The 20,779-nt window shown below is 29.1% G+C and overlaps 1 protein-coding gene across 1 annotated transcript; it reads left to right on the top strand.

Moving 5' to 3' along the window:
• Positions 1 to 16,184: 16,184 nt before the first annotated feature.
• LOC133692328 (abscisic acid receptor PYL9-like) lies at positions 16,185 to 19,001 on the top strand. Its single transcript, XM_062113191.1, has 3 exons — positions 16,185 to 16,511; positions 16,868 to 17,083; positions 18,269 to 19,001. Exons 1-3 carry the CDS (start codon positions 16,386 to 16,388, stop codon positions 18,485 to 18,487), a joined length of 561 nt encoding a protein of 186 aa, XP_061969175.1. The 5' UTR covers positions 16,185 to 16,385; the 3' UTR covers positions 18,488 to 19,001.
• Positions 19,002 to 20,779: the final 1,778 nt, after the last annotated feature.

Raw genomic sequence — 20,779 nt, 5'->3', positions numbered from 1 at the left:
TGACACTATTAATGAAAATCCTTTTTCTAAAGTAGACATTATTGATAATGACACTTCTAGTGAGATTAAAAGAGTAAAACAAATAGAAGACTAAACGATTTTGGTGCTAACTTTTACACCTTTTTACTTGAAAATGAACCTAAAACATATAGTGAAGCTATATCATCTATTGAAGCTCCTTTTTATAAAAAAATGTTAAAAGATGAGATGTATTCTTTAAGTTCTATTAAAACTTAGTTTTTAACAAGTTTGTAAGACAATAGGCTGTAAATTAGTTTTTTAAAAAGAAATTGAGAATTTATGGATCTATTCAAAAATTTAAGGTTAGGTTAGTTGCTAAGGCTTTGTTTAAACAAGGAGTAGACTTGTTTTTACATACATGCACTAGTTTCTAAAGTCACTACAATCATATTACAAAATAGAAATACATTTATAGATCAACACGGGCCTAGTAAAAAAAAAGTTTGCGAACTTGTAAAATTTTTTTATAGGTTTAAAACAAGCTCAAAAGTAATGGCATTAAAAAATTAATCAAGTTATGTTATTTGATTGTTTTGAAACAAATATTGTTGATAAATATGTTTATATTAAACAAATTAAAAATGATAATGTGATTTTATGTTGATGATATTATGATTTTTAGTAGTAATATTCAAGCTATAAATTTACTAAATCTTTATTATCTAAAAATTTTGATATGAAGGATTTTGGTCCGGTTAATATTATTTTGGGTAAATTATTGAGGTTTTGCTTTAACTCAATCACATTACATTGAAAAAAATATTAAAAAGGTTTAATTATTTTGATGTGTTTTTTGCATGTAATCATTTCAATCCTTCTACTAAATTAATAAAAAAATGATGGTGAAAGTGTCTCAAAATAAATATTCATAAAGTATTGGATCTTTATTACATCTAGTCAATTATACTAGACATAATATAACATATGTAGGTGATAGATTAGGTAAATATACATATAATTCTAATGCTTCACATTAGAGCTTTTAAATATCTAAAAGAAACTATTGATTATGCTCTTCATTATATTAGTTTTCTTATTATAATAAAGGAATTAAATGATGCTAATTGAATTTCTGATTCAGAAGAAATAAAATCTATTAGTGGGTGTTTGTTTATATTACATGATGGTGCAGTTTATTGGGAATTTGTTAAACAAATTATAATTATTCATTCCACCATGTAAGCATAATTGGTTGCATTAGATGCTATTAGCTCAGAAGCTGAGTGACTTCAAAGTTTTTAATTGATATACCATTAGTTTTTAAACTAATACCATCTTTATTAATGTATTGTGATAGTCAAAGTTTTTAATTGATATACCATTGGTTTTTAAACTAATACCATCTTTATTAATGTATTGTGATAGTCAGGCTACTCAAGCCAAGGCCAAAAGTAAAATTTTAATGAAAAAAAAGAAATATGATTGTGATACATAAATTTATTAGACATTTGATATGTCATGGTGTTATTTCTTTAGGTTTTGTTAGGTCTAAAAACAACATTATAGATTCACTTACTAAACATTTTACACGACAACAAGTTATTCAATCATTGAATGAAATAGGATTAAAGCCCTTAAATTAATCATCAAAACTTGTCTTCGGATATTTGATAATCCCATGAATGAAATTCAATAGGTAAAATCAAAATTATTGGGTGATTGAAGAGAGCGCGCATATATATATATTTTGCGAGGTGGTCCCAAGTTCCATTTCTTTGATAATATATTTTCTATTCTGATGATTAGAAAGAGTTAATCTCTAAATGAATTCAAAGAAAAAAAAATTGCAAGATGTTGGTCATAAAACATCCTTAGAGAATTAACCTAAGTAGGTGTGGTGGTGGGGCTCTTAGGTTATTCTTTAAAGACACTCATGAGGTAAGATATATGCGCATGATAAAAAAAAACACAACACTGATAGAACCTTAAAATTACCAATATTTTATGTGTATAACAAGTTTAAACTTAGTCCAAAACTCGGTTTAAAACATCTTAGTTACTATGGTTCTTCAAATTAAAAATATTGATGCTAAATATAAGTTCAAACCTTGAAGGTACCTAACATCTATTACACAATATTAATTGCTCATTTTTATTTTATTTTATTTATTATATGTGTGAATAATTTTAAATAACGCAGGGGAATGTTAGAATATTGATTTAAAATTATAATTAAATATAGCTATTTTTGTAAATGGTTAATTTTATTGACTTAACCATTTAAATTTTAATGGTGATGTATGGAATTTAAATGGTTAACATAAATATAATTAATGAGATGATACTTATGATCAAATTAATTTGATATATTTAATTATTTTAAATATATTTGGTGATGTATGAAATTCAAAAACTAATTTTTATTTATTTTCAGATCTTTAAAAATTTATAAAATGGAAAAAAAATAAAATATAAGTCGGAGTGCTCTCAAATTTTGTCAGACAAATCCTGATGTGCTGCAAAATTAGCAAGGAGCTGGGAGCTTGTGTGCAGTTGCCTTTGTAGCCCTTGCTGGGGTTATTGCTTATAGAAGATTATACACTATACAGGCATGCGAAGTTGATAATAAGGCCGTGTCTGTGTAGGAGAATGAAGTCTTGGCGGGAGGCCCAATTTTATATATATATATATATATATATATATATATTACGCCATTTTTCTGGGTAGCAACGATCACATGCAAAGGGATTTGGGAGAACAGAAGAGGAAAAATGATGAAAAGTTGAAGGAAAAGGGTAAAAAAAGGTAGCCCTTCTATTATCCATTCGATGGCCTGTTGGTAATATCAGGAATGATATTAGAAAATTACAATCTGTTCGAGCTAAGGTGGAATGTCGCTGAATCTTTAGGGGCTAAAAAGGAGTCCACTTCTGACTAAATTTATGTCTTGAATTGCGATAAGAATTTTTAAATTTTTTTAGTTTTATATAATTTTTTTATATTTTTAAATCATTTTGCTTCAAAGTTAAAAATAAATTTTAAAAAATATTATTTTAATATATTTTTAAATAAAAAATATTTTAAAAAATAACATTTAACATATTCTTAGACAGGTCCTAAGCTTTCTCCCTCTCTTTTTTTTCTCTCCCTAATGTAGTAATGTTCTTATTATTACGTTGCAGCTTTTCAACGATCCAAGCTAGATAATAATCTTTAGAAAAATAAAACCCAATTCTTTTATTTTTGTTTTTTTAAGAGAGCTCACATGATAATTATACCCTCTACAAGTTATTCGGTATTGTGTTTTAACATGTGTTGTTGAAGTATGTTTTAAAAATATATAGAATACAAAAATATTAAATTAATTTTTTTTCAATGTTTTATATTTTGTTTGTTATATTAATATAAAAAGTTATTTTAATTTTTTTTTTCAAGAACAAAGCAGTTTAAAAGAGGACAAGGAAACCATTTCTTTTCCTTTCTGCCATTTTTTTCAAGAGGGCTCAAGGGAAGAAAAAAAAAACATCTCATTTTTTAAGAAGATGTTTGCGCGTAGGATAATAATTATTTTTTACAGTATTTTTATTTAAAAATATATTAAAATAATATATTTTAAAAAAAAACAATATTTCTAATATTAAAATGATTTAAAGATATAAAAAAAATAATTTTAAATAAAAAAATTTGGATTTTTTAAAAATACTGATGGAACGCAATTACTATTAAAAATAATTTTTTTTTATTTTTTTTATTTTTGATATATCACATCAAAAAAATAATTAAAAAACACTAAAAATATATATTAATTTGAAGTTTTTTTTTTAAGAAAAATAGAATCCTGAAAAGGAGCGGTTAAACCCGTTCATAAATGGTCCCTTTCCAAAGTGCCAGGATCAGTACGTACTGGTTCAAGATCTTGATGCAATAAATGAGTTTTATGGTTCTGGACACAGAAGATGAGCTTTTACAACTGATCACGTCCTCAAACGGGTTCTGTTCATCTCTTTTTTTAGAAGAAGGCAATGTATCCTATGAACTGAAATTAATTAGCTTTTTTCCTTTTCTAGCTTTCCATGCATGCCACAGACAAGGTTCTACAATCCACACATGGATGAACATGATTAGGAGCTTATCCCTAGCAAGCCTGGCGAGTTTTGGGTAGGCACGACCAAAGCTATCCAAGAAAATCCCATCTGTGTGCCGTATTTCAATTTGCTCAGGAGCTTATTGTCTGGATAAATATTATTATTCCATGAAAGCTATCTTCATATGCTGTGTGTGGATGATAGAGGCTAGATTCTCTTTGGAGAATGATAAAAGTGGGGAGACGTTATTTTCATTTCACAGTTGCTTAATTATCCCACCATCTGATCTTTCTCTCTGCCAGCAGCGTTTCTTTTCTCCATTCTCGCTAGCTCATGTCAATAATTTTGTTGGCGGCATGCAGCACTGTTACTTGCGTTTCACCTTTCTGGGTTTTGACTTCTAGTATTGCACTCGATACTTTGATTTTTCACAGTGCCAAAACTGGTAGTGAGTTGTTGAAGAGAATAGAGTGCGCCCTACCCCTTCTTTTTGTATTATAGTTTCTTCCAATTTGAGAAATATGTACTATAGATCTTAGTTTATTATTTATTTTTATTTCGTAAAATTCTTTTATGTGTGCTTTGGACTTCCATATAATGGTATTAAAATCCTTTCTATTAGAGAATTAATAGAAAATCCTTCTAATCTTCTTTTACTGGATGTATTCAGTTCTAGATTAGAAGTCATTCAATTTTTTTTCCTATCAATGATATTTGATCTTTGGCAAAATACACACACATGATATGTCCAACACTAGCCATTTAGCCTTCTCCGTGGATTATAATTTCTTTTTCAAAAAAAATATTAGATATGTAGGCTGTTTTAATATGTTTTCGTACATGAAAAACTCAAAGTGTAAATTAAAAAGTAAGCATCTTATTAAATAAATTGATAACCATTTATGTAAATAAACAAAAAAAAATTAAAGATAATCACAAAATCAATATTTAAAAAAAAACTATTGTAGAACAATAGAATCACACAAACTCGAATCCTCAACAAATCAAATGTTGAAAGATAAAATCAGAAAAAAAAATCAATTACATAAAAGGATCTAAGAAAATCAAGGTGAAAGAAAAACACTAATTAGAGGGCATATAAAAAATTTTAGTTGGAGGGTTAAATTGAATTAAAAAATAGCTTTATTAAAAGGAAAAACAAATTAAAAGAATAAGGGTTAAATTGAAAAAAATAACAAAAAAAAACTTTGATCAAACAATGAAATTGATAGAAAAAAAAACTTCAACAAAAGGGCAAAGGAAAAATAATTAAAATTTTTTAAAATAAGAAACAAAATGAAAAAAAACATTTGAGAAATTGTAATTAAAGGACTAGATTGAACAAAAAAAACTTCTATAAAAGGAATAAGAAGAAAATAAGAAATTAAAAGAATAAGGACTAAAATTTAAAAAAAAAAAATTGTAATTGAAGGACTAAATTGAAAAAGAAAGCTTATTTAAAAGGAATAAGAATGAAATAAGAAATTAAAAGAATGAGGACTGAAATTATAAAAGGTATAAGAACAAAATCAGAAATTAAAAGAATGAGGACTGAAACTATAAAATTAAGGCATAAAGACTGAAACTAAAAATAAAATATATGAGTAAGTGTAATTAAAGGATTAAATTGCAAAACAAAAAAACTTCTATAAAAATAATAAAAACAAAATAAGAAATGGAAAGAATGAGGACTGAAATTGATAAAAAAAAAAAAGATAACTACATACTTAGTTGTCAAGAGAGATAAAAAAGGGAAAAAAACAAAAATGATAGTCGGTGACAATTCAATCACCATCCTCTGCCACACACCCCTTTTTGTGGAAAAGAACACAATTGCGCATACAAGGAGACGACAAAAGGCTAGATTTGACCACCAAGTCAGATGCCACCCACGCACTAGTGTGTGTTTAACGCACGCCCATAGTTTTCTAGTTTAAATATTCAAAAGTTAATGTAAAAATACCAAAAAACCCTTTTGACCATGTTAATTATACAAAATACTTGTGTGAAAGTATAAATATACCTTCTTCTTTTTTTCTCATCCAAGGTTAAATTCGTATTTGCATTGGATATGGACAATAAAAAACTGAAAAAACCCTTGTCCAGCATGCCATTAATTTTTTGATCTTGGAGGCAAAGAAGTATTTTGTTTGTTAAGAAGTTTGTGAAAAGTTAAGAAATATTTTTTTATCTTGGGTTAGCCTTAAAGGTCTCACCTTGAGCCAAAGTGACTCATTCTGCCACCACTCAAGTTGGGTTCGAGATAGGCACATCTGAACCCAACTCCACCAAAGTACATCATGGTTATGCTAGAGATGCCCATGCTCGAACCTAATTGTCAGGTTTGCTTGTGTGTACCAACTTTTTATATTATTGATAATTGACATTTAATGTTAACATGATTTCCTTACCATCATGGATCTCATGGAATGATATTAAGGCTTGTTTATGTCAAAATCTAGCCTATTTATCCATATTATTGCATATCTAATAGTGTAACAACTCATAATTAGAGGCTATTATTTCATATAATTACCTCTAAAATACTTATCATTCTTTAAAATACTTTTTATATTGTTTTCATTTTTAAGTAATGTAAATATAGTTTTTTTCCTTACACGCACTCAAATAAAAAAAAGTTATTTTAACAACCTATTTATACTTTAATATATTTAATATTTATACTTTTAGTTTTTTGTGGAGATGAAAAAAAATTATTTTGGCTCTTTATTTAAGCATGTTTTTTAAGCTGCAAAATCAAGGAGCTAAAAAAATTAGATTTATACTTTTGGCTCTCCCATTAAGACATTCCTTCTATGTATATTCATTGACTACAAAGGATCTATTTTACAAGATTTCATGGACTGTGAAGCAAACTAATTTCTTCACCTATCACTTTCAAAGCTCAGTAATCAGGTATAAATGGATTTAAAACTTCTTAAAATCTGCTCCACGCTTTGTCAGTACCCTTTCCAAATCTGGATTGTTCACTGCAGTTGCAGATCTAGTTATCTAGCTAAGTGCTTGTGCTTTTCAAGATTGCTGTCGATGAATCACTGGCTGCCAAGTCCCTTGGCAAAGAGGAATGGAGCAATGAGAATATATCTGTACGGTGGAAAAGTTCACTTTCATGGTCCCCAATTCGATGGCAGGGTTTGGGCACTACTCTACATCTCTGAATCGTCCACTAAATAGTTGGCTACTGGATTTTTGCTAGTGGGGAAGATGAGTCCTGCTTTTTCATGATTTTGTCCTTGTAAATCTCCGCATTAATTAACCAGTCGTCTTGCTCCATGTATACCCATGGAACAGTTGTTGTCTTCCCTAGGAGTAGCAGGCTGGCCGTAATTAACACGAGGGAGATAGACGATTGGACCCTCAAGGGATCTGGACCTTTCAGCCTCTCTTCGGAGCAAATTGACTGGCTAGGATCGTTGCCGAGTTGCAATTGCAAGTGTCTTTGAAAAGGTGCCACTGCTGGTAGCCAGCCAAATTGTTCAGCTACGAATGAACACAGCTGAAGTAGTCGTCGCCTGGGTAATATCTGATGCAGCACAATGGAATGTAGTGCATTTATGATAGAATCGATTTGATTGTTCTCCACGATTTACTATACTGCGTTGTCTATTTCGTCCTCCCAGAAGACATCATTAGAAATTATTATTTGGGTGACGAAAATTCAAGCACTCCTTGATGTTTTTGTGTCTTTGATATTAAAAGAAAAATGATTGGCATAGAGAATTCACTGTGTTCCTCAAAACGTATCATTATTCATCGCAATAGTATAATTATTATTCTGTCTAAAAATTAATTATTGAGTGTAATAAAGTATTTAAGGTTAGCTTAATTCATGATTGGGTTTTTGCTTTCTCTACCATCATTATCATATTTAAGGTTTGAATTCTTAACTAAGATACTAAGAAAAATAATATTTATGAATGCATCATTAAAGAAATGAAAAACCTATTTAATTTGAAGGGAAGTGAAATTTAATTTTAAAATATGAAATTTTTCTGAGGAACTATAGTTTATATCTTAATCAATTCAATATTTAAAACATGGTGAAAAACAAATCTGCCCTTATATATATATATATAACACAAACAGCATATTAATCATCTAAATCCATCAATCATACAATTTCTTCTCCCCTCTCAAGGAACACAAAATCTCACCAAAATCAAAACCTAATCTACCTGCCAAAGCAAACCAGCAAAGAAAACATGAAATCATGCAGGTGAAATCTGGAGTCATGATGAGAGGAGAGATTGATGGTGAGATCAGAGAGATTGATGGCGTGGGTAAAATTGCGTGGGTGATATGATTTTGATTATGTTTTTACTAGTTTTACTTGTGACACATCAATGGATTTAATATGGGAATTGGCTTGATATAGTTCGGTTGATAGGGAGGACCTTTTTAAACTCGCTATTAAACAGAATTTCTCAGATAATCCTTCCATTTTTTAGCTCGCAAGAACTAAAGAATACTGCATACCCTATTCTTCTTCTTTTTTTTAAAAAAAAAAAACAAACTAATCATGAATTCTGCATCATCTATAATAAACTTGAGATCAATTCTTTAAAACCTGGGGATATTAGAGGGTGAATAGTGTCACCAGGTTCGCTCTCATTTTGGAAATACGGTCCAAACATAAATTTGTTAAATTTTATTTTTTTCATTTAAAATTTATTTTTTTATATTTTAAATTGTTTTAAAGTGTTGATATCAAAAATAAATTTTTAAAAATAAAAAAAATTATATTTTTTTTTACATTTCTACATGAAAAATATTTTAAAAATTAATTATTACACCAATCTCAAACACTTTTTTTAACTCCATAATAAGAAAGTTAAAGTGGATTGTTATGGTGTTTGGGTTTCAAATTTTAAAACATTAAAAATTTGTTCAAACAAGACCAAAGTGTTTAACAAGACAGCATATTTAATTTATATATATAACTGGTTAAAATTTGAGTTTTGTAATTTTTTTAAATACTTTGAATTGCTACAGTATTTTCACACATAGTTTTTTTGTTACAATATTTTTCAAAATTGTTTGTCGATTTTATTTTTTTAATATTGAGCTGGTTGAGAATTATAGCTGTGGCTTTTCTCACAAAACATTGTGGATTGCTACAATGTTTTCCCATATGGTTTTTTTTGTTTTTTATGATTTTTTTCAAAATTATATTTGTCGATTTTATTTTTTTAATATTAAGTTAGTTGAGAATTTAGATTTGTAATTTTTTTCTTGAAAACATTGTAGATTGCTATAGTGTTTCTCCACATGGTTTTTTTTATGTTTTCTATTTTGTATGATGTTTTCCAAAATTATCTTTGTTGATTTTATTTTTTTTAATATTGAGCTGGTTAGAATTTAGCTTTATAATTTTTTTCTTTAAAATATTATGGATTGCTATAGTGTTCCCTCACATGATTTTTTTTATATTTTCTTTTTTGTATGATTTTTTTCAAAATTATCTTTGTTGATTTTATTTTTTTAATATTGAGCTGGTTAGAATTTAGCTTTGTAATTTTTTTCTTTGAAAAATTGTGGATTGTTATTGTGTTTCCCTACATAGTTTTTTTTGTTATGATTTTTTTAAAAATTGTCTTTGTCGATTTTTTTTTTTAAATATTGAGTTGGTTGAGAATTACAATTACAATAAAGCTAAATCATGTGGGGAAAGCGTTGTATCTTTCCTCACAAAACACTGTGGATTGCTACAGTGTCTTCCCACATAATTTTTTTTTCTCTTATAATTTTAGTAAAATTATCTTTGTCGATTTTATTTTTTTAATATTAATCTGGTTAAGAGTAACAATTACAAGTAAGGTTAAATCATGTGGGGAAGCACTGTAGCTTTCCTCATAAAATATTGTGGATTGCTACAGTGTCTCCCACATGGTTTTTTTTTTCTCTTATGATTTTTTTAAAATTATTTTTATCGATTTTATTTTTTTAATAGTAATTTGGTTAAGAGTTATAATTACAAATAAGACTAAATTATGTGGGGAAGCACTGTAGCTTTTCTCACAAAATATTGTGAATTGCTATAGTGTTTCCAACATGGTTTTTTTTTCAGTTTTTTTATGTTTTTTTTGTTACGATTTTTTTAAAAAAAATTTCTTTGTTGATTTTATTTTTTAATATTGAGCTGGTTGAGAATTTAGCTTTGTAATTTGTTTTTCTTTAAAACACTGTAGATTGTTGTAGTGTTTCCCCACTTGTTTTTTTGTTTTTTTTTTATTATAATTTTTTCTAAAATTATTTTTGTACAATAAAGCTAAATCATATGGGGAAAACACTGTAGCTTTCCTCACAAAACACTGTTGATTGCTACATTGTTTCCCTACATGGTTTTTTCTGTTATGATTTTTTTTAAATTATCTTTGTCGATTTTAATAGGGAAAACACTGTACCTTTCCTCACAAAACACTGTGGATTGCTACAATGTTTCCCCTCATGAGTTTTTTTTTTAAATTGTCTTTGTTGATTTTTTTAAAATATTAAGCTGGTAGAGAATTTAACTTTGTAATTTTTTTTTATTAACAGAAAAGCTAAATCATGCAGCAAAAAGCTAAATCATGCGGGAAAAACACTGTATCTTTCCTCACAAAACAACATGAATTGCTATAAATCATTATATTTAGTCTCTAAGTTTTTTTTATTACCAACATAATTTTTTTTTGTCATGGAATATTAGCTCTATTATACCTTTAGTTTCTATTACTTATTTAGCACTGGTTCGCAATTATAATACTATCAAGTATATTTATTTTATACGCGGGCATGCCATTTCATTTTTGTTATTTTAAGTTTTAAATCATTAAATAAAATATAATAATAATTTTATAAATAATTTAATTTTTTTGTTAATTTTTTACATGCATGAATGGGGTATAAAGGATTATCAACATATAAATTTTAGGATATAAAAAATTACTAAACTAAATGAGGGTCGGAGTAATTTTTATTTTTATTTTTATAATAGTATCATTCCTTCCCTTGATTTATTTTCATCATAATTTCATGTAACATTCATAGCTTGACTTGCATAATCTGTAAAACTTACATATAATTTCCTGATAGAATATCAAAATTGCTATTCTTAAACCCTCACGAGATCTGAATCCCACCACCACCATCTATTTAGTTTTTTTTTTCTTTTTTCAATAATTAAAAGTATATGAATTACTTTTATTATCAATCAAAATTAAATATATTATTTAGATTAAATATATTATTCGTACAAATTTAAGAACACATTCTAGATTAATGCATTCAAAAAATAAATTCTTCTAGGATTAATAAAAAATATTAACAGGGCTCGTTCTTTCATTGTAAGCCAAGACATACTGTGCTATAGATTGGAACAATATAATAATGACCATTTAGCTATTCTAAAAAAATAAATGAACTAGCTATTGGGGTAACACAATGTTTTTACAATGGTCTATTAGTTATCATCAGGGTGGTAATAGATGACCAATAAGTTTTTTTTAACTTTTGAAAGCACGTTGGAATAATTAAATTACCCTTTAAAGCAAAAAAAAAAAATAAATTAAACTGACGTCCAGGGTTTTTCACTTTTTAAACACGTATTGAAATGAATAAATTGTCATTCAAATCAAAATTTCTTTAACCATTGTACAATTATGTTTTTGTATATTACTTTAAAAAATATGAATTGCAGACATCAAAGTGTGGGATGTTATCACGCCATGTAGGTGGCTTATAAGCGGGTACTCAACAGCCAAATAATGGTTTTTGGGGCGATATTAAAATCATCTCATTAAATTCTTTATGCTTCGGTAGCGTGTATGGCTAATGCATCTCTGGATTGACATCGATGATGTTTTTTTTTTTTTTTTATTTATTTTTTTCACATTCTTCTTGATTTTCAATGCTTAGCCCTTTAAATTTTCAAACATTCCTTCAAATTGTTTTTCTTTCGTATTTGTTTCATATTCTTTTTATTACTATTTATTTTATTTAAAATAATTTGTAAAATTGATTTTTTTTTAATTTTATCATCCTTTAATTTTTTTGGTCATATTTAGTCCTTATTTTTTTTATTGCTATTTATTTTTATATGAGATAATTTTTAAAATTATTTTTTCTTATAATTTCATCCTTTATTTTTTTTTTCAAATTTGATCATCATTCTTTTATTGTTATTATTTTTACTTTGTTAACTTTTTTAAATTGATTTTTTTGTGGTTTCATCCTTTAACATTGAATTAGTTGAGAATTAAACTTCATGATTGAGTTTTGGACTAGAATTTCATGGGTTGTGAGTTTGAAAGAGTAACACATGTTTAAGTTATTTGTCTGAGTTCGCTCCCCCCCTCTCTCTTTTTTTTCATTTTCATCATTAACATTTATTTTATTAGAAATTAGGCTCCATTATTTTTTTATTTGTTTTCTATAGGATTTTTTACTGATTTTGAAAATAACTCGAGTTATCTCGGGTATTTTTATTTGTCTTTCTTTGTCAAATTAATTAATTAAATATAAACATGTGATGTTCACTTTATGATATCTTGTTTAATTTGATTTTCGAGTTATTGCTCTAATTGTGAATGTGATTTTTTTAGTGTTGTTATGCAATATTTTATAATGACATGAGAACTATCTCAATTAAGTTTTTTCTAATTGTGGAGTGACGTTACGTCTGGAATTCCTTTTTATGGTAATGTTGGGGAGAACAATGAACTTGGCATGAAGGTTGAACTAAACGCACGATCACTTTACTTGCAAACCGGCCACTATGCCTCTTATCTTTTACACCTCTTTTGTTTTTTGTTTTTTTCCTGAACAGATCTTTGATACCTTTATAAGAGTGTGTTTGGTAAGGTGATAGCGGTTGCTTTTCAAATAGCTTTTCGTGTCGAAATACATGCCAATGATATTTTTTTATTTTTTAAAAATCATTTTTAACATCAGTACATCAAAACGATCAAAAAAGTACAAACCACACTTAATTTTAGTAAAAAAAAATATTTAAAATTTGACGAAACACAGATTGAAACGCACAACCAAACACTCTCTAAGTTCTTCCAGCTCGCCATCAGTATACCTTACTCAAATACGAAGATACTAATACTAATGCTACGTTAACATGTAAAATCTATCCTGAAGACTAAGTTTAATTTGAGATACAAGGTATGTTGTCAGTTAATTATTAAAAAATAAAAAGAATATTGTTATCAATCAGGAAAAATTATACATATTTAAACAATTTTTGGTGTAGCTGATCAGAATTGAAAGATAGAATTCATATTAACTAATTCATAGAAATAAGAGATAAGTGCGTTTGAAATTGCGGTTGAAACTGTGTTTTTTTAATTTTTTTTTAATATATTTTTAGTTCATTTTGATATGTTAATTTTAAAAATAATTTTTTTAAAATAAAAAAAATAATTTTAAAATATTTCTAAGTAAAAAACACTTTAAATCAAAACTACTACTACTATTCTAAATAAGTTTAATTTTTTTTTGAAAGTTGGAACACATTTTTATTTAGCTATATTTCTTGATCGGTAACTACAGTAGAACACGTTAGAAAATTTGTTTGTTGTTTTCTTCTCGTTTATGCAATTTGTTTTTATTTTTTTTTAAATTTCTTCTTAGCTATTCCCACATGCTTCCGTCTATATAATACATTCGGTGTTGACAAAAGTTTTAGGTTTTTTTTTTTTGGCTGGTATTGCAGTTTAACTTTGTTTTTGAAAGTTTTTTATTTTTAATATTTTTAGATTGTTTTGATATATTAATATTAAAAATAAATTTTTTAAAAATAAAAAAATATTATTTTAAATCATTAAAAAAAATCATTAGATAAAAGCATTAAAAAAATTACAAATCTTGCCATCAGAATGACTGATCATATGGTTGGACGATGTTCACCGAATCCCACCCGCATAGATACGCATCGATTGTTTTTAGCTATAAAAAAGCCAGGGCATTCTAGGAAATGCCCTATCAAACCTGACGGTCCAGTAATTGAATTGACATCAGCAAATACATAAAACCATACGAAGAATTACAGTTTTTTTTTTTATTATTAATGTGAGTTTGAGTGAGTTTATATATATCTTAACTAATTTTATGAACTCTAAAATTAATGATCAATTAAACTTTCAGTAACCCTAAATTTTATTAGACTCAAACTGATGAATTTTAAAAAATATATTTAAATATGATTAATTAAGCTATTAACTTACAATACAACTTTCATGCGTGGATGTGATATTTTCTTCACCTTTTATCCAGTCTTTGAACTACGGTAAAGATTTGGCTTCTTGCCAAGGAAGGGAGAATGGTAGTGGGGTTGTTGAATGTTCCCCGTTATTGCGATAGGCATATTTGTTACTGTGTTTTAAAATATTTTTTATTTATTTTAAATTATTTTTTTTCAGATATTTTAATTTACTATATCAAAAATAATTTTTTAAAAAATAAAAAAAATATTATTTTAATATATTTTTAAATAAAAAAATACTATAAAAAGTATTACTACAGGACTCCCAAATAATATTTATTGCAACTTGCTGACAATATGCAAACCATGATCCCAAAGAAAGCAGGTTGGCATGCATGCGTAGTTCCACACTTTTATGTTATTATTTTTTTTTATGTTATTTTATATTAGCAAGTGGTTGTGGCTCCCAGAACAATTATTTATTGTTATTGTTATTTTTATGTTTATTTTTATTTTCATATAAAAGTGGATTTATTTATAACTTGTGTATACCTCAATTAATTTAAATAAATTTTAAAATTAATAACTATATAAGTCTTCAGTGACCATCATCTTAGTAACTACAGAATTCAAATCTGAAACTATATAGAAAACAAATATATTTATTTATTTACATGAAAGTGTGGTGTTGTGTGTGTGTGTGAGAGAGAGAGAGAGTATTTATTAATTATTATTGCTTCTATGAATATATTTCAATTATAATCTCACCTTAGAAAATAAGAATGAAAGAATGATACCAGACTAATGATTTATTTATCAGAAAGAGAGTAGAGAAAGAAGACAGTTTTCCATGATAAGCAATAATATTACGGTAGCGTTTGGAAACACAAATTAAACTCTATTTGTAAAAAATAATAATTTTTTTAATTTTTTTAAATTGTTTTGATGTGTTAATATTGAAAATAAATTTTAAAAATTAAATAAAAATTATTTTTTAATATATTTTTAAATGATCACTACCACAATATCAAATAATATCAAACGCTATTTTTTTTCCTGACACTATTTTTTAGGCAAACTTCATGTGTATATATATATATATATATATATATATATATATATATATATATATATATATATATATATTAGTCCTTCAAGTATATATATATATACACTTTCTTGATTGGGTGATGCAATTACCAATCTTATTAATTAGGTCCACCATATGTTAGTCGTATTTTTTCTAACTGACCCGATTTTCCCAAGTTTTTAGTAAAAGAAAATAAAAAAAATCAAATGTTGATTTCAATTTAAAACGGGAGAGGTGAAATTAATACACATTCGAACAAAATTTATACTTTAATTGCACATGTTGAATGGATATAAAATAATTTTTTATATATTTATACTTTAATCTAAAAAAAATGAGTGTTTAAAAGTAGAATAACCTTTTTTTCGTGTGTTTCATTTTTTTAAAAAATAATCGATTTAGTATTTTTTATTATTTTGATCTGTTAATATAAAAATTAAAATTTTGTTTTTAATAAACAACAACAAGAACACAGTACCAAAGTCTTCAATGGTCAAAACCGTCATTGTAATTCACAACATCTCTCCCACTCCACATAGTTTGACTTTAAAGTAAACCCATTAGGCCTAGTGATGGTCACATTACACGCTAAATACCTAACCACCTAAAAAAAATCATTATCAATATTCAATGAACAAAACAACAATGGACTGTCACCGCACACAATCTCTCTCTCTCTGTTTTATTTATTTATTTAAAAAAAGATATTATTATTATATAGGAATCTTGTCTAGTGGAGTAAGATGGGCCCATAGCTTAGGCTGGGCTTTTTAGTGAAAACTATATAAAATAGAAGATTGTCGGTGGGTTGATGGACTTTCTAGACACCCTGCTAAGCTAAAATAAAACAAACAGCCAAACCGAGCGAGCGAGTGAAAGGTTATCCTTCCTTCCTTCCTTCCTTCTTCAAATCCAAATACGAACCCCTCTTCTCTTCTCCTCCATCTAATCTTATCTTTAAAAGGATCATATTTCCTTTTCAGACAAAGAGAGAGAGATAGACGACACAAACTATATCGATAATCATCTGATAAAAAGAATGAACAGTGGTGATGCGTACAGTGCAGCAGAGGTTCAATACATACGGAGACACCATCAACACGAGCCTACGGAGAACCAGTGCACTTCTGCTCTTGTTAAGCACATCAAAGCTCCTGCTCACCTTGTGAGTTTATTTTTGATACTCTGTTTTGGACGTTGATTGGTTGATTTTGTGCTCGTTGATTTGTTTGACTTCTTTTTTAAGGTGTTTGACTTCCTTGTTCTGTGTCAAATCTGATAATTTTTACTCGATTTCGGCTGGTTTTGCTTTATTTCTGCCTTTTCTCGTAATGGGGTTCTCTCTGCTATTTGTTTTCTCGTTCATTTTTAATAAACCAATATAAAGAATGGGGCTTTATTTTTATTTCTTTTCGATATCTTGTTGTGTGTGCTCTGCGTGCATAAACGGATTCTTACTGATAGAAAATCTGGTTTGATTTTGTTTGATGAATAATTTTTTTTTTTGTTTATTTGGATCAGGTTTGGTCACTGGTGAGGCGATTTGATCAGCCACAGAGGTATAAGCCATTTGTGAGCAGGTGCGTTATGAATGGAGAGCTTGGGATTGGAAGTGTTAGGGAAGTGAATGTTAAATCTGGACTTCCTGCAACTACTAGTACCGAGAGGCTTGAACTTCTTGATGATGAAGAGCACATCCTTGGGGTCAAGATTGTTGGTGGTGATCATAGGCTCAAGGTATAAATAAATTTATCTTTCTTCTTGACCTTCTATTATAAGCTGTTGGGGTTTGGGTCGTGTTGTTTCTTGCAGTGTTATAGATTTTAGTACCTTCAACTGTATTTATGTTCTTTTACGCGTGCTTATAATAAATAGATACGCGGTTATCACAAGTTTATGGCATGTTAAATGCTGTGTTTTGAATGGATCGAAACGTCTGAAAAGCTGCTGAAAAGTGGATAGATTTCAATAAAATCATCTCTACATCTCTGTGTGTGTTGCTGTTCTTTCCATTTGTGATGAAGAGATTTTCTGTTTTGATTCTTAATAGCATTTCCCCAAGGGGGATTTGCTGTGTTTTCCTTTTTTATGAAAATTGGAATTTTGTTTCCAAGTATTGGTCATGGAACGTAGCACCTAGTTCCAAGAAACGTGGACAGCACGAGATACTATCTTCTGTTGATGTGGTAAGTTTGCTGCAATTGTATTGTATCTTTTTCCCCCATCATTTCTGCTCTTTCAATCACATTAGATTTGTGTGGCCAAAGGGGCATCTTTTGGTGGGTTTGGTATGTTCTAGTGTTTTCTCCTTCAACATTTTGCTTGGTAGGTAACTTTATTTTAGGGCCATGATATCACAAGTCACTTAGAGTCACATATAGTGGTTGTGTATCACAGTAGCACGTGAGAGCTAAAGTTTTTTGCCTCCTTTTTATCCCTTTACTGTTTAGTGTCCAAATTATATATGTGAATTGGTCTCTCTCAATATGTTTGGAGGAAGAGAAATTGGAATCTTGTTTAGTTGAACGATGCTGAAAACGAAATAGAGAATGTTTTTGGGGATTGTAGCCTTTTCAATTCTGAGGAAATAAAGTTTGCTCCAAAGGGACAAGCCACTTTTTCTTGGTGAAATGGAATGAACCTTTATTTAACATCCATATATATATATATATATATATATATATATATATATATATATATATATATATTCAAAGTGCGCATATGCACATAATGAAAAGACATTTGGAATCTGCCTCTAACTATGGTATTTTGCAGTTGGATACTTGGTTGAATTATCAGTCTTTGGGCTACTTGTGTCCAGAGTAACCAAAGCATTCCTTTTAGTACTCAGATAAAGATGCCTCTCACTAAAAGCATCCTGGATTCTTCCTTCTTCTGATTCCCCCCTGGTTTATTTTGCAGAACTACTCATCCATCATGACTGTCCACCCTGAGATTATTGATGGGAGGCCTGGGACTTTAGTCATCGAATCATTTATTGTAGATGTGCCTGATGGGAACACCAAGGATGAGACATGCTACTTTGTCAAGGCCCTGATAAGGTGCAATCTCAAATCTCTGGCAGATGTTTCTGAGAGAATGGCTGTGCAGGACCTGGTTGAGCCCATCAATCAATTCTGAGTAGTGAGGTCCTAGAGATGCATATGAAGGATGATAAGCTGGAGTTATGCCGTTTGACTTGTCTAGTTTCCCGAAGCATCATATAGGTTGGTAGGAGTACATTTTAGGATGAGAAGTTTTGAATTCAATGGCTGTGCATTTCCTCCTCATCGAGATTCGAGGCCCTACCTGTCTGCTGTTCCCGTTGCATTAGTCCTCAACATTGATGCGGGAGTTTCCCCAGTATAGTCCCTAGGTTCTTAGTCAAGTTTCCTTAAACATCCAATGAATGGGAAAGAATCAACTGTTTTCCCGAGTTGTTTGTACTCGATGCATGGTGGTATATAAACACACTACTGGTCATGTCTGTAAATACTCTTGCAAGACACAGTCGGTTCCTTTTGGATAGGGTTTCATGTTGCAGTTGAAGCTTGCAGGTGTAGGATTTTATAATAGGGACGAACTTGTAGTAGTAGTTAGCTGCTGTCTCTTCTTCGAACATATTTATTTTGCATTCAGGGCACTATTTCTTTTACATATTCTCCCCTACAGTTCAATAGATACCCATCTGCTCATGGTAAAACTTCATATGGGTTTGATTTATTTTTGTCTTCAACGGAAGCCCATTTGAAAGAAGCCATCCATTCAGGAACAGATGGATGGAACGTTTTCTACTTCAGGAACAGGAATAAAGAAATTCATTACTCTTAATCTTTATTATAATTAGATTAATAATACTATTAATTAATAATTAATAAGAAATAATAACAATATATATCGAAAAAAGAAAAAATATTCTGGAAAAATATTTCGTCCAACCTTTAAAGCAGCATGTCGAAGCATATGGTTTTAAGTTCATGCTGTATAAAGAGGGTTTTAGTTATAGTTTTCCTTGCGATGGTATGGGACACGGTGAAGGTGGAATTTTAGATATTTTGGCTTTGGATGCATTTTATTTGGTAGTTTGGTCCGAAGTTAGCTCCTAAAGGATATCAAGACTGTTACCTATTAAGTGTCACTTGAAGCTTTTACTCGAGGAATTGTTCTTGGTTTAGTGAATATCGTTTATTCTGGTATTAGTTACTGGTGGTATACAGTAGCCTTAAAGATCTATATATTGAAGCTCATTTTCTATTATTTCTCTCCATCTTATTCCTACTAGGGACTTGTTTACACCTATAATTAAAATAAAAACCTAGCGTTTCGTGGTTTAAAAATCTCGAATCTTGTCTCAAGTACCACTATTTGTCAAGATTATGGAGTAAGTTTCTTGGCTTGGACATAACATTTAGTCCATGTCGTTATTCCTGGCTTTAAGAGAAATCTGTTCGATGGAATAATTTCTTAGATGCATTACCGTATCCTCAAGGATTAGACCTGATTTTTACATATCAATGGAGTCTTTATACTCAGAATTCCAGCTCAAGTAGTCATTTATTTGGTACAGGAGCATGAATTGTTTCTAGCTATAACTATTTTTGGGAGGTTCCACCCGCAAACACAAAGTTTATGGTTTCCAATTCAGTGCTTACGATTCAGTAACGACTTGGAGTTATTAATTGAGTTTCAGTTAACTGACAGGGGTTGATCTAGGCTTTGAACGTAGTTTACTATTTTTCTTCATCCAGTGTGTGAAATTTCATTTTCTTTGAGTTATGTGATATTGCAGACATGTCCTCTGACTCAATATTTTTTCTGCACATGACATAAGACCCAGTTGAAACAAAATCCTCATTTTATTTCAAGTTTCAGCTGTGTAAAAATCTCATTAAAGATTTGTTATATAGAGGTGATGCTCAAATGGGTTGAATTTCAGCGTTGAAAGCTAAAGTTATAATAATTTAACGAAGCTTGTCATTGTTACTGATGCTCAAAATACAACGCTTTTTTTAACGAGTAAATATTGCAAAATCAAGCTAAGGTCGGTTTTATATTTGCTGCTTTTAATTAATGATGACCCGTGTACAAGCAACACAAGCAGGTGAACTTTCTACTTCATAATTGAGACCATGCCCAACACATGGAAACTGTGTAGACTCTCATCAGAGGTTGATTGTGTTTCTCCAGTCTCTTTTTCAGTGTTCTGAGGAACTAATGGATCAAAGATTCAAAAAATAACCAGGGCGGTTTTAAGCTTTTCCTTTTGTTGACACTTTGTTTCGTCTTGCTATGTTTGTTGGCATGCACAACCTGGGAGTTCTTCTTGCTGGAATGTCACTGACTTGATTTATAAGGGCTGGGAGTGTTCAAGTAGTGCATGTACATTCTGTGCTACTCCTTGGCGAATCCTAGAAAATAGTGTTTTCTTGTAGT

This window comes from Populus nigra, chromosome 4 (genome assembly GCF_951802175.1).
Source record: "Populus nigra chromosome 4, ddPopNigr1.1, whole genome shotgun sequence".
NCBI lineage: Eukaryota > Viridiplantae > Streptophyta > Magnoliopsida > Malpighiales > Salicaceae > Populus > Populus nigra.
The sequence above is the reverse complement of the archived record's forward strand: the minus strand, read 5'-3'. Positions and strand labels throughout refer to the sequence as shown.